The sequence below is a fragment of the Podarcis erhardii genome, assembly GCF_964252035.2.
Source record: "Podarcis erhardii genome assembly, chromosome: 2".
Lineage (NCBI taxonomy): Eukaryota > Metazoa > Chordata > Lepidosauria > Squamata > Lacertidae > Podarcis > Podarcis erhardii.
Window position 1 is genome coordinate 62,139,112 of NC_138498.1, and position 14,912 is coordinate 62,154,023.

At 44.2% G+C, this 14,912-nt stretch overlaps 1 protein-coding gene across 1 annotated transcript; it reads left to right on the top strand.

Moving 5' to 3' along the window:
- The first annotated feature begins 3,858 nt into the window (after positions 1-3,858).
- LOC309336058 (epididymal secretory protein 4-like) lies at positions 3,859-12,503 on the top strand. The gene is made up of 6 exons (XM_081851487.1): positions 3,859-4,036; positions 4,856-4,992; positions 5,653-5,723; positions 8,775-8,864; positions 10,171-10,272; positions 12,241-12,503. Exons 1-6 carry the CDS (start codon positions 3,938-3,940, stop codon positions 12,255-12,257), a joined length of 516 nt encoding a protein of 171 aa, XP_081707613.1. The 5' UTR covers positions 3,859-3,937; the 3' UTR covers positions 12,258-12,503.
- The last annotated feature ends 2,409 nt before the right edge of the window (positions 12,504-14,912 follow it).

Below are 14,912 nucleotides of genomic sequence, written 5' to 3' on the forward strand. Positions count from 1 at the left end.
TTTTGGCTAAAGGCTCGTGAAAGGATTTGCATTAAGGGATGATAAAGAATATTGCAATGTTCTCATTGTGGCAAAATCTGGACCCATAAACTCCATTACACCTCAAGAGTAATGCATGCTTCTTCCTAAGCACCCCAGAATTTCTCAATTAAATCCTGTCTGGAGGAAGATTGATAAATCCTGATGATTAACATCAATGTAGCCATAATGTGTCAGCCGTCCCAGCCACTTTCCCTACAGGTATTTACAGACTGCCTGACAAATGTGACCTGGCATATAATTGGCTAGAAGGTGCCAGCTGCCACGAAAATGCTTTTAAAAAGGACTAGGAAAATGGTCCTTTGTCCCTCATGGATTATCAGAAAACCCTGCAACTGGCCAGCTATGCTGTGTTACTCATGAGGAGACCAGAAGCCTGTTTGTCAGTAACTTGTTCAGACCATTCTTAGTTGGTGCAGCGATTTGTCTTGTTCAGGATAAGATAGAGTTAGAGAGTTCCTTTTGCTTTCAGTATTTTGCTTTGTCCCTTTGTTCTCTCCCTTGCCTTTTTCATTTCTAAGAAACATTATGTAATTTGACAAGTTGGGTCTTGAGTTCACAGCTGCCAACTCACAGGCTTGGTGGAAAAAATCCCCATGTGCCTAAGCCACCTTGTTCATGCTACAGAGCTATAGGACTTGGGGTTGACAGAGAAAAGCAGGCTGCTCTGTTCACTGGGACAGACAGAGAGGTGGGCACCAGCTCTGCTTGCCTTGTAAATGGAGAGGAATCTTGGTGGTGAAACAATTTTATTTTACCTCAGGGAGTGTCAAGTAAACTGGATGCTATCTTTAAGAGTTTCTGGAAAGTCCCAGAATTCCCTCTCATTTGGGGCCTGGAGGAGAGTGATTACCAGGCAGCTTGGCACATGCCTGGCCTACTTCACAAGGCAATTGTGTATGGAAGGGCATAATTAGGCTTTCCTAGTCCCCCTTCCCTTCCCTTTACAATCTTGGCATCATGAACCCAGCCAGGTCTATGGTGATTTGACTGAGATCAAACAAACTCTTCCCAGTACGCTCACGCTGAATAAAAGATGAAAAGGGGGGATATGTTGGCCTGTTATTGTATAAATTGGGCCCACACTCAGTGCCTTGCCCACCATACATTCATTACCTGCTGGCAAAGTATAGACCCAGTTCCCTACAGTAGTTTAATACACTCTTTGTAACCCCACCCCCCATCCCTGTGGGATTGCTAGCTGGGAATGGGTAAGATAAATATGTCATGTCAGTGCTTCATCATCTTCATTGGTTTTCTGTCCACTGGCCTTGGGTCCAATTCAAAGTGCTGGTCTTAACCTTCACTGCATAGGGCCAGGGAACCTGATGGACCACCTCTTCCGATATACCCTGCCTAGACCCATTTGGAGTGCCTTTGTTAGCTGCCCCATCAAATGAAAAACACAGGTGGCTATTAGTGAAAAGGACTTCTCAGTGGTGGCATTTCAGTTCTGGGACACCCTCTGCAGCAGAGCTAGCCTAGTGTCTGCAGTTTTCCCTTTCGGGCAGCAAACAAAGCCTCCCCCCCGGGGGGGGGGCTCTTAATACTTTCTGTATAGATTGTAACACTGTTCTAGATTTCTTGAGTCATCCCTTGTGCCATGAGTTTTAGGCTGCGTTATTTTTATTTTACTTTTATTTTGCCATCAATTTTATTTTGCCATCAATGAATTTTAATTTGCTTTATTCTGTGGTTGGAAAGCTGCCGGGAAAACATCCTGTTATGGGGCAACTTATAATTATACATAATGAAATATCAATGTGCTTCATTTTGGGCTGGATGATGTTTGTGAAGTGTAAAGCCCCCCCCCCCTTACTCATTTGCAAAACTATCATGAAAGAAAATAATGAGTTTACAAAGTGTTCTGAATAGTCCAGGGAACAAAAAGAACAGTGCTGAGGCAAAAACACCCCCCTCACCTTCGATTTCCCCATACAATGGTGATAAGCTCCTGTTATGAGAATCTGGCTAAAGCAATGCCTAGGAAATGAAACTGACAGCGCAATCCTACATGTTTCTACTCAGAATAATAGCCTGCAGGTCTAGAGATCTGTGGGGTTTCCAGTCATTGAGGATGGAGCAGGCTAGGAATGGGGATTTAGGGGCAGAGACAAGACCAGCACACACAGCCTACTCCTGTTGTGATTTCCAATTCAGATATAGCACGAAAACATGGCTCTTTTGAGCTTACTTGAAGGAAAGATGCTTCTGAATACAAGTTTTTGGAAACTGCAAGAGAGGAGAGTGCCATTGCACAGGTTATGCCTGTGTGCATCTCACAGGCATCTGGTTGGCCACTGTAAGAACAGGATGTGGGGGTAGTTGAACTCACCCATTGCTACAACGCCTTCTGTTGTGGATTCTTCCTTGATTTCATTCTTCAGCTCAAAATATACCTGAGTGTTTTGATCAGGGGGGACAATAGCGCAACCCCAGTACTGAATTACTGAATAATTCTGTAGAGAAGTTTGCACTTTGGGGGATTTCTAGCTTGCTGGACTCAGTGTTGTCTTTGATACACAGAGTGGCACCATCTCTGGTACATCCCACTCTTTCCTACAGAGTTTATATCCAGAAATAACTCTGTCCCACAGGTTCTCTGTGTTCCACCAGATTTCTGTTATGCTAACTATATCAATGCTGTCTCCACCCAGAGTGCTACTTAATAGGCCTCTTTTTTTAAAAGGGAATTGGTTTATTTGTGGAGTGGGTGGGACAAGGTACATTGCAGCCCATTCCCTGAGCAACTAAGAGGAGTGACGTTCAATGGCAGCCTATAGAGGAATAACATGACTACTTTTGATTTCCTCCCTTCCTACCTCTCATGTACAAAGATGTGGCTGGAGATTCATCTTGCCCAAGTGGCCATTTGCCATTGGATCGAAGCCTGTGGAGACTCCTTTGTGCTTCAGAAGAAGGGAACGAACATGCTTGTTCTCTTGGGATGTTGAGGGGGATGTTTTTGAAGGCTGGCACATTCCATTCCCGGGTGGGTGCAAAGATAACATGATCTCTGAGGCATTGCCTTCCTCCCCTCACCCAAGTTTGCCCAGAGCTTAAAGACTTACATCTGCCACCGTCCCTTGCCCCACAAAAGAGGTAGAAGGCTTTGCACAGAATGAACTGCTTAGGGTGGATTTCTCCCACAATACTAGATGACCATCTCCCCATCGCTCATCAGATCTATTTTGGGAGCAGGGTGGGTGGCAAGGGATGATCTATATTTCCATTTTGGCACTGGGCTGGGTGTACTAGTTTCAACCCATGGTTAGGATAATTGTTCCACACCTGCTGGTCTTCTGCACGTTCCCCTACCTGTGGCAGTGCTGCCACCGGGAAAGTTTGGTGGGCCTGATCAGGTCCTTGAGGTGGCAGTTCCCACCACCAGCCCCTGGGATGTGTGGTCCAGTGATCTAATATCCTGGAGAAGCTTAAGTATTTCATTCTGTGATAGGTCTTCTACTCCTTTTGCTGAACAGACCACAAGTCATTAAGGGCTGGGCCAGCTTGTGGAGATGGGGTGGGGCGGGAGGAGGAGATGCCATGGAGCACCTGTGATCTCTGTACTTGCCCAGGAAGGGAATGTGCCAGCCTTGAACACCCCCCTCAAGAACATCCCCCTCAACAACCCAAGAGAACAAGCATGTTTGTTCCCTTCTTCTGAAGCACAAAGGAGACTCCACCTTGTTCCACACCACAAATCAAACTAATTCCCTTCAAAAATAACCCTGTTGCTCCCACTCTGTTCTTCCCTTTTGCATAAGTTGGTGAGTGGGATGTGCGTTGAAGGCATTTGGAGGCAGATATTTAAACTGGGCTGCTGAAACCCTGGACCATCATTCTCTCCCCCTGCACACGGTGTTCACGGTAAGAGCAGGAGAGAACCAGCTCCAGGATGATTGCTGTGCTGCTGCTGGTGTTTGGACTGACCCCTGCCTGCATATTTCCTGTCAGTGCTGACATCCCTGTGTACCCGAATTTTGACCCCCAAAAGGTAAGACGTTTACAGATGGGACTTGCAACCTGTGGAAATGAGTGATGTTTCCCCTCTCCCCTCTGACCTTGCTTCTCTTAGGACTCTGGATAGGACACCTGAGCAGCTTTGCTCTTGAGTAAATAATAATAATAATAATAATAATAATAATAATAATAATAATAATATTTATACCCTGCCCACTCTGTCCAAGGACTGGGCTCAGAGCGGCTAACAACAAGAATATAAAACATTAATATAATATCAGGCAGGGAATAAAAATATTCTAAAATCAATGAGCTAGAGTAAATCCAATCAGATGGCAAATGGCAGATTAGGGTTGTTGATCTTGAATGCTCACAGTAAAGGCCCTGTTGCTTTTGGGTCCCCCTTCTCCTCTCACCCAGGCCCACAAACTTGGCTATCAGCAGATTAATGGCTGCCTGATTTTGATTCGTGCTTCTAGCTCTGGTAGGAAAATTACAGAGATGAGGTGGGTTGCTTTATATCAGGCACGTCCAACTCCCCAGAGACTGCAATGTACTCCCAGGATAAAATAACTGGCACTAATCTATGCATTGTCATTGGAGGGAGGAGGAGGAGTGTGTGGGGTGTGGGGGTTTTTTTTGGGGGGGGGGTTGGCCAGAGTTGTTGAGCATTTTCTTTGGGGGGGGGAATGACAAAAAATGCACAAAAGAAAGTGCAACACTAAAAATTGAACGCAGCGCTATAACCAACATTACTTTCGCAGTCCACCGACTGGACGTTGCTATTTTATATATTTAAACCTATCATCTTTCGCTGCCCCCTAAAATGTCAATCAAAATTCTTCTGTTTTAGGTTATCGGGAAGTGGCACCCCATCGGGATAGCTTCCAAGTTGCCTGAGTTGAATGAGCATGATCAGAAAATATCACCGGTGGACCACACGGTGGAGGTTTTGGATGGAGATATGAAACTCACCGCTAATTATATGTCGTTAGTACCTTACAACTGATACCTCTCCTCCCATCATGCATAGGCTGGGGATTGAACCGTGGTCCTTGTGCATGCAAAGCAGGTGCTCTGCCACTGAGGCACAGCCCTGATTTCCCCTGAAATTGTTTTGAGATGCTTTGGAAAGGGCATAAAGTTTCTGGCACTGCCAGTCAGTGTAGAAATTATTGAGCTGGATGGAGAAATGTCCAGATTTTGTACAGAGCTGCTGCTTAGGGAAGACCACATGTTTCCCATCCCCTATTCTCTCTCTCTCTCTCTCTCTCTCTCTCTCTCTCTCTCTCTCTTTGGTCTTGTTTTATCTTAATATATCATAACGAGCCACTTAGGTTGGGCATAGTGATATAAATAAAACATAGCTGGAATGCCAATGGAAACATTGAGTAATCCTGTGGAAACCATTTGGTAATGTAGAGGCCTCCAAAAAGGCCTGTTCATTTTGAAGGCATTGACCGCAACAGGGTGCTATTCCACTTGACACTCCGGCTATCCTTCCCTCTGGTAAAATCTAAGGCATCTTACTGGTACTGTATTCTTCCATCAGTGGCTCTGACACCCTAAAAAATACAAGTAGAGGAGGCAAGGCAAGAAGCAGGCTGGGTATATGCTTTTGAAGTGCTTTCATTTAGCTCTCTTTTCCAGGGATGGTGTCTGCAAACAATCAGCTCTTGTGTTAAAGCACACTGACAAACCTGGTGTATTCGAATTTCCTGGTAAGTACGAGTGCCATGAGCCACCCTATTACCTGATGACAAAGTATGTTTTGTGATCGGAAGATCCAGATGCTGTGATTTGGGCAAATGTTCAAACATCTGTTCTTTTTCCCATTTACAGTGGTGCCCCGCAAGACGAATGCCTCACAAGACGAAAAACCCGCTAGACGAAAGGGTTTTCCGTTTTTCAAGGCACTTCGCAAGACGAATTTCCCTATGGGCTTGCTTCGCAAGACGAAAACGTCTTGCGAGTCTTGTGATTTTTTTTGCTTCCCCCCTTTTTTCTAAGCCGCTAAGCCGCTTTGCCTCTTTGCCGCTAATAGCCGCTAATAGCGCTAAGCCGCTAAGCCGCTAATAGGGTTGCTTCGCAAGACGAAAAAAACCGCAAGGCGAAGAGACTCGCGGAACGGATTCTTTTCGTCTTGCGAGGCACCACTGTATATTCTTCCTTTTGAGTGCAAAATCAAGTTATGAGGGGGAGAGCAATGCAATCACTCACCCACCAACAAGGTTGTTTATTTTAGGAAATGCATAACTTGCCTAGAAAAAGGTTACTAGGTCTAGCCAGTGCTTCTTTCTGGGGGGACACAGGGGTACACATACCCTTAAACATTTTGTCAATCTAAGTTTGGCCTCACTGAGGGGGCAGTATTTCAATATGAGTAGGAATATGAGAGGACCCCTAAACTTTTTTTCTGAAAGAAAGCACTGGGTCTCACTAAACCTAAGTAGCCTAGAGAAAACAAAGGCAGCTATGCTTGCTCCATAGTTCTTTCGGAAGATCGTTCCAAGCTGACCTCTCATCTTGAGATTCAAGAGAGAAGTGAGAGGAGGAGGAGGAGGTTGTAAAGAGGATGCAGCATAAGACTATCAGTCTAAATAACAATGAGATAGGAAGGGCAAATGAGGAGTTAAAGGTACGTAACAGTCTGGTTATGTGGAAGTCCTTTGCCCATCTTTACCTCATGCAAACCCTTCTTTTGCAAGCTGATTTTCCCTCAGTTTAAACAAAACATATAAATATTTTTAAATCTCCATCTGCGTTTTGTGATCTGAGAGCAAAAGAGCAGGATATGAAGGTTGGTAAAAGAGACATCACAGTACAGTGGTACCTCGGGTTAAGAACTTAATTTTTTTGGGAGGTCTGTTCTTAACCTGAAACTGTTCTTAACCTGAGGTACCACCTTAGCTAATGAGGTCTCCTGCTCCCGCCGCACCGCTGCCACGTGATTTCTGTTCTCATCCTGAAGCAAAGTTCTTGACCCGATGTAATATTTCTGTGTTAGTGGAGTCTGTAACCTGAAGCATCTGTAACCTGAGGTACCGCTGTAACAGGAAACTGCCAAAAACTATTTGTCCGTTTGCCTGAGTTTGACCCACTCAGGCTGACGGTGGCTCTTTCCATCCCCGTGTCAGAAGTCTCTTTCCATCCCAGTGACAGGATCCTTTTAAGTTGCACAACATCAGGAATTGAACCAGGGACATTCCACATGCAAAGGAAGTGATTTACCCCCTGAGTTATGGTTCATGGCAGATGGTTAAACCAATGCCTCCACTTCCCTACTTAGGAGGATATGATTTGCCTTGTTGCCATCCAGAATTAATCTTGGGCTTTTCAAAATGGAAAAAATGGAAGACTCCTGCTTTCTCTTTTGATCTCTCCTCTGCTTAACCAGGAGGAACTTGAGTGTTTCACTCAAGGCTGCACAAGGGAGTTCTGGGTTACAGCTGGGATCTATGTTCTCAGACCTGGGGAGCAGTCTTTGCTTCTTTATCGCAGAATCCCTGGCAGCCAGACAACTGATGTTCATAGTACTGGGAAGAGACTCTGTCACCCTACAATCTTTATCTTGCAACAGATCCTTTAAGCTGCCCTCATATATGTCATCATATATATCATCATATCATCATATATATCATCATATATATCATGCCCTCATATATATCATCCCAGTCTGATTGGTTTTTTTGGGTGGGTGGGAAAATTAATCATTATTTTGGTAATATTGTGCTCGATGAAGAGTGCTGGAGAACTTAAAAGTTGGCCAGTCTTTCCTGACACTAAGATTGGCTGAAATAAATGTAATGCTCACCTAGAGGGTTTTATTATTTTTGAAATGGACCAAAACAGCTAGTTTTTGCTTTTCTAGTGAGGTTCTCCAAGGCCCGCAGGAAAAGTTCTAGTTTAACAGAGCCAGGCAAACAACAACAACAATTTTGTTACTTATATCCCATCCATCTGACCGAGTTACCCCAGCCACTGTGGGCGGCTCTCAACAAAGTTAAGGATGAGCAGAAGGGGTGGTGAGTTCTCACTGTCTGGAGCCTCTCTGCAACCTGCTTGCTCTGCTACTCTCCAAACAGGGTCTAAGGTCCGCCCTCCTACCTGCCACATACAGTGGTAACTCTAGTTGTGGATACAATATGTTCTGGGGTGCCGTTTGCACCCCGAAAAGTCCACTACTAGAGCGCTTCTTCTGTGCAAGCATGGAGTGCACACGGCCATTCTGTGCATGTGTGAAGCGTGCAGAATGCATCTGCAACATGAAGCAAACGCAACATGAAGCGAACGCAACTAGAGGTATGACTGTATTGAGAAAGAGGGAGGGGGTGTCCTTCCTCAAAGTAAGGCCTTCTGGGGAAGGGGTTGAGAGAGTGTCCACATAATCATACATTTCCTATGTAACTAGACGCCCTTTTCTCTGCCTCAAGAGCTGGAGGAGTCTGCCATGCCTAACACCATGGCTAAAAGAGGGGGAAAGTAAGACAGGGAGCAAGATGAAATGTGGGGGGTGAAGGAATGGTGGTTCCCACTGCCTGCTTTAGGGAGGGCAATCTGTGGCAGTGGACCTGGGCTGGACACTTATTAAGTCATGGAGATTCACCTCCCTTAAAATTCTGAAGACATATTAATGAGGGGGTGGGAGAAAGAATGAATAATTAAGGTGACTAAGAGTGGCTGATCCCCATTTGCCTGCCCCCCCCCACTAACATCCAAGAAATGAGGAACCCGCTTCCTTCAGTTGATATCTTGTGTTGTTTCCTGTATAGATGGTATTGCCTATATCATGGATATTGATTATGAAAAGTATGTCATTATGCACAAGAAGAAATTAGGATATGAAGCTATGTATCTGTCTGGTATGTATTATGGCAATGGATTTTATTTTTATTTATTAAATACAGCTCTTCACCCATAGATCTCAGAGCAGTTCACAACATAAAACAAACAAACCAATAACCCTCACTCCACCCTGTGGCATATCTGTGGTTGAGCAAAAAGGATGCTAGTTAGTTAGTTAGTGTTGCTGTTTTTCAGCTCATTCTTCAGCCACAAAGAAGTTACAAATCTCTCTCTCTCTCTCTCTCTCTCTCTCTCTCTCTCTCTCTCACACACACACACACACACACACACACACACCCTAAAAGTCACAAAAGGAGAATGGGTTGGGAGCAGAGGAAAGAAGCAAGCTCAGTTTCAAGTTCTGAGTTTCAAGTTTTTCTGTGGACCAGCCAGAGCAGGAAAAGTTCAAAGGAAGGAGGCAGAGCCAGTGCTGCTCCTCACTCTGCTGTGCTGAAGGAGTTGGCCCTGCCCTGCCTTTTCCATCTGTAGTACAGTTTGGTGGCTGGTGGAAGGTTTTGCCTAAAACATCTGGATGGATACCCTACGTTTATGGAAGGATACCCTAAGGTCTGTTCAATCCAATTACAGCTCTAGTTAACATACAAAAATAGAATACAAAATTACTGAATATCTTTATCTATACTTATCTGGCTAATTTCTCCCCCCCCCCCACTTTTTTTTTTTGCTGTCAACAGTCACCTATACTGTACAGAGTTAAAAAGAAGGAGGAAAACCTATTTAAAATCTTGACTACAATAATCTTCTAGAATAAAAAGTGGCTAATGGAATAATCAGCCCTTCCCGGGATGAAGGAATATCTTTTATGGAAAAGGAGGTAGAACCCTAAAGAATGGCCACTTTAGCATTTCACATGAAGATAAAAGGTGTCTACAAAATAAAAGGAAACAGGGGGCTGCATTATTAACAATGATCCAGCAGAAAGAGCAGCTACCATAAAGCCTCCCACTAGCACATAGGGACAGTCAGCACCTGTGTAGGCTTTCAGTTCCTTTGGATCAGACATGGCCAAACATGCCCCTCCAGATGTTTTGGGACTACAACTCCCATCATCCCTAGCTCGCAGGACCAGTGGTCATGGATGATGGGAATTGTAGCTCCAAAACATGTAGAGGGCCAAGTCTGGCCAGGCCTGCTTAGATCCTCTTCTCTGGTTTCATGGGGGTTCTGTTCCTGGCTGTCTAATGGACAATCCAGAGAAGATGGCAAGAATAAGAGATGACTTTGGGTGCTCTATAGACATAAAACAGATATTTCAGCCTTTCTGAGAACAACAATTTACTCAACCTTTGCTTGTGTTTAAAGCTAGGGGATCGGAAGTGGGAGATGACATCAAAGAAAAATTCAAGAAATTAGTTTTGGAGCAAAACTTTCCTGAGACAAACATCAAATACTTTGAGCATGTTGGTAAGGCAACCTGATCTCAATATTTTTTTATTGTAGATGTGTATGAATGTCTCTGTGTGAAACAGAATCTGAGGAGCTATATTTAGTCTCAGAAAGATTCACAAATCTGGATCACCACTACAGTTTGAGTACAGTGGTACCTCATTTGATGAATGCTTCAGAAGTTGAACATTTTGGTTTTCGCCGGAAACCTGGAAATAAATGCTTCTGATTTGAATGCACCTCGGACGGCGAACGGCTACTGAAGCTCATTTCTCAATTGTCTCAATTGAATTTGCCGACTGCCCATTACGCCTTAGTTGTCGAAAGTTTCAGAAGTCAAATGGTCTTCTGGAACAGATTACGTTCGACAACCAAGGTACCACTGTAGTTAAATCACTGAAATTAACTGAGGTCTGATTTCCATGCTTAATCATAATTAAAGCACCTGAAGCTATCAGGAATTGAGTGGGGGGTTGATTTGCTAAGGGCAGCAAACAATTTGGACCTAGCTGTGGGGATGGATAGGAAGGAGTTTGTTCTACATCCCTCAGCTGGGGTGGTGTGTGTGGTGGGACTCCAGCAATTCTGTCTCCTGGGCAGGGTCTGGCTAGAGACCAGCTGAGGGACGCGGGTGACGCTGTGGTCTAAACCGCTGAGCCTCTTGGGCTTGCCAATCATAATGCTGGCAGTTGGAATACCTGCAACGGGCTGAGCTCCACTTGTTCTGTCCAAGCTCCTGCCAATCTAGAATTTCGAAAGCACGCCAGTTTAATTAGATAAATAGGTACCGCTGCGGTGGGAAGGTGAATGGCATTTCCATGCGCTCTGCCTTCATCATTGTGTTCCGTTGCACCAAAAGCTGAAGGCAGCCCTGTTTAGGGAAGCTTTTAATGTTTAATAGACTATTGTATTTTAATATTCTGTTGGAAGCCGCCCAGAGTGGCTGGGAAAACCCAGCCGGATGGGCGGGGTATAAATAATAAATTATGATTAATATTATTATTATTATTATTTAGTCATGCTGGCCACATGACCCGGAAAGCTGCCTGTGGACAAATGCCGGCTCCCTCGGCCTGAAGCAAGATGAGCACCCCAACCCCACAGTCACCTTTGACTGGATTTAAGTGTCCAGGGGTCCTTTACCTTTACCTTTTTACCTATTTCCCAGCTGTAGATAATGGCCTGGTTGGGGACTATCAACTGTGCCTTCAGCTGCCTTATGGGGCTCAGATTCCAGTTAATTAGAATTAAAGTAGCTTCAGTCCCATCTGCAAGGAGGCAGCTTCCACTTGGCTGGAGACTGGGAAAAGACCCAGCCAAAAGTTACGCATGGGATGCTGGCCTAGGTGGCTATCGTATTTGAAGGTTCATATTCCCCCAAAGACCTTAGTGAGGACCCGTCCTTCCTGGCCACATATCAAAACCTTTTCTTGCTGCTGTCAGTATACTTGGCTGCTTCTGCTCTTTGGTTTTTACACCTCTGTATTGTTTATTTTATCTGCTCTTCTTTCATTGGCATAAATTTTTATATGCTCTGTTTCCCACCCCCAAAATTTCTGCATTCATTAACTGTGTTGAGTGGCTCAGTTTTGAACTAGAATGGTGAGATATACATGTTCCTCACAGTGGCTGACCCATTGAGGCAAATAGGACACGGTCCCACCAGCCTTAGTCTGCCTCTAGGGAGTCTTCACATGCCCACCTTCTTACTGACCACCAGCCAAGGAGTGGAACTCCTTGAGAGCTTCCTCCTTCATCTCAGTGTTGCCCCTGTGGAGCTCAGTAGGCGGGGGCCTCTCATTGGCTGTGGTTGCAGCTGTCATTTGCTCTGGCTCCATCTGCTGTTGGCCTCCCTGCCTCCCATGCCACCAATCCCAATGGGCATCATCCGCCACTGATTCCAAATAAAGAAATACATATGAGTTGCTCACATTTTCTTCCTCCTTACCACTTTCCCTGACACTCTTCTCTTCCTTTCTCCCACAGAACAATGCACTCCATAAGCTGCTTAATAACCAGATACAGCATTTCTCCATATATATTTGCACCATTGGTTAATAATCAGAAACACCCAATAATCATTACTCTTTCTGGATGGTGGAGATGATGAAGACTACGGATCAATGCCTCTGTCCACTCACCACATTTCTGGGTTGTAGAAATTAATGCAATTAGAACAACAACGTCTTTGGGTTCCTCCCTCTCCTGAAACTATTTTAGAAATAAATACATTGCTTAGATCTTGCAAACTTTGTCAGAAGCATTATTAGAGGTCAAAATGGGAGAAGATAAACATATATGAACCTATCAAGCAGCCAAAGCACCTCCCAGGTGAGTGCTCAGCTGTAGAGGTTGCCAATATGGTTCTCCAACTTTGGCCATCCATGCCCATTGGCCAGGCTGACTGGGACTGATAGTACTGATGGATGGAGTTCAGCAACCTATGAAGCTCACCATGTTGGCCACCCCTTGTCTACTCTGCATTGGGAGTATCTCTCCAGAATCTTGGAATGAGAAAGGCTTTGCCCTTTAATTGTCAATGTTCCACCCATTCTGAAAAGCCTTGGAATGAGAAATGTGGAAAGGGGAATGTGAGAAGGGTGAGAGAATATAAGTGAGAGGCTGGTTGTAATTCAAAAAAGACTGATGGAGAAAGGTGAGAAAAGAAACTGAGAGGGACAAAATAGCAGGGCAGAGAAGAAAAATGGGAAGAGGAAATAGAATAATAAAAGAATAATGTAATGCACAACTGCCTAAGGCCTGGGAAATATAGGTGTTTCAACCCCAATTCCTCTGGAGAGAGAAGGTTTTGGCAAATGACACAGCCAAGTGCCTGTGTTGCAACCCTCCATACCTGACTGGCTGCAGAAGCATTGCAATTAAATAATTTAAAGTGGATTGGTTACATCTTACTAGGAATGCCAATTTCACCATTCCTTTCATTTGGTGCAGGGATTTTATTCTATGTAGAAACAGGAGTCAGCTTTTGCACCTACATATAAAAACACACCACTTTTATTTGTTCTCCAAAACATGGAGGGGAGGAAAAAGAAAAAGTGGGACATTATCCTTCAAAATTCACACTGTTCTGAATTTTGCAATGCAGTTCTCTAGCCAAGCTATGTATATAGAAATGCATATATATTGAATGAAAGAGTGCAGAAAATGCATATCTTCATGAAAATAGCATGCAAAAATACACTATATAGGGGAAGTTGCTTGTAAAATTGTGTATATTGAGGGAAATTGTGTTCACAAGCTCAAATTACCGTATTTTTCGCTCTATAAGACGCACCAGACCATAAGACGCACCTAGTTTTTGGAGGAGGAAAACAAGAAAAAAATATTCTGAATCTCAGAAGCCAGAACAGCAAGAGGGATTGCTGCGCAGTGAAAGCAGCGATCCCTCTTGCTGTTCTGGCTTCTGGGATAGCTGCTCAGGCTGCATTCGCTCCATAAGACGCACACACATTTCCCCCTACTTTTTAGGAGGGAAAAAGTGAGTCTTATAGAGCAAAAAATATGGTACTCCCTTCAGTTGCTGCTGATAAAACTCAAGTTCCACCTTCATCAAGGATAACTGAAATCGCATGTGACCTAAACCATTTTATCTTGGTTTCAGGTGAGATGTTCTTGTCTCAAGTTTCCACAGTCTATCAAGTTTGGCAAGTGTTCCTACTGCAAAGCCACATCTCCTGTACATGCCTGCTTTGGCTTTTCCATCTTTTTGTTATGTTGGCTTTAAGGTAAATGAAAGACTAGACTTGTTTCAGTTCTGCCTTTGAAACATATTTCTTGTTGAGCCTACTTTCCCAATGCTTTCCTCCTCCTTTTTTCCAATTGATTCTCATAAGGGTTGTGAAATGTCAATAAAATAGAAAGAAGAAAACACTACACAACATGAATGAAAGCAATCAACCATAACGACTATTACACATTAATGAAATAATGATAATACAGACTCTCAGCACAGGGTGCTTTTGCAGCTGACAGCTCTGCCCCTCCTCCCTGCATAATGATGTTTTCGCTAGTAAGAACCCTGAGGGTTTGGGCTTAGTTTCATAATGCATAATTATTTTTAAAGTTTCACCTAGCTCATATCAAACACCTTTTAAAAAGCCTTGCCTCTTCCAGAAAGAGAGTGGCACACATGTCAGGAACAGGAAGAGGAAGGAGAGAGCAGAGCTGTAGAAAAGGGACTGACAACAACTTGCCGTTTTTATTGTAAATCAGATGTTGTTGAACTACCTCTGGCTATGCTGGTTTGCAGCCACTGCAAGATGGAGTCCAACAACATAGAGAGGGCCACAAATGTCCAGTTCTTTGTCACAGATGATAGCAGTAGGGAAATGGTGGTAGCCAGCTTAACTGATGGGTTAAAACAGGCAACCTAAGGCCCATGGCCCAGATGCAGCCCAATCGCCTTCTTAATCCAGCCCACGGACGGTCCGGGAATCAGCGTGTTTTTACATGAGTAGAATGTGTCCCTTTATTTAAGATGCATCTCTCGGTTATTTGTGGGGCCTGCCTGGTGTTTTTACATGAGTAGAATGTGTGATTTCATTTAAAATGCATCTCTGGGTTATTTGTGGGGCATAGGAATTCGTTCATTTTTTTTTTTTTCAAAATATAGTCCAGCCCCCCACAAGGTCTGAGGG

Coding starts and splice junctions, on each gene's coding strand:
- LOC309336058 (XM_081851487.1), top strand. CDS start 3,938: ATGATTGCTGTGCTGCTGCTGGTGTTTGGACTGACCCCTGCCTGCATA. Junction 4,037..4,855: donor CGAATTTTGACCCCCAAAAG/GTAAGACGTTTA, acceptor CTTCTGTTTTAG/GTTATCGGGAAGTGGCACCC. Junction 5,724..8,774: donor TGGTGTATTCGAATTTCCTG/GTAAGTACGAGT, acceptor TTTCCTGTATAG/ATGGTATTGCCTATATCATG.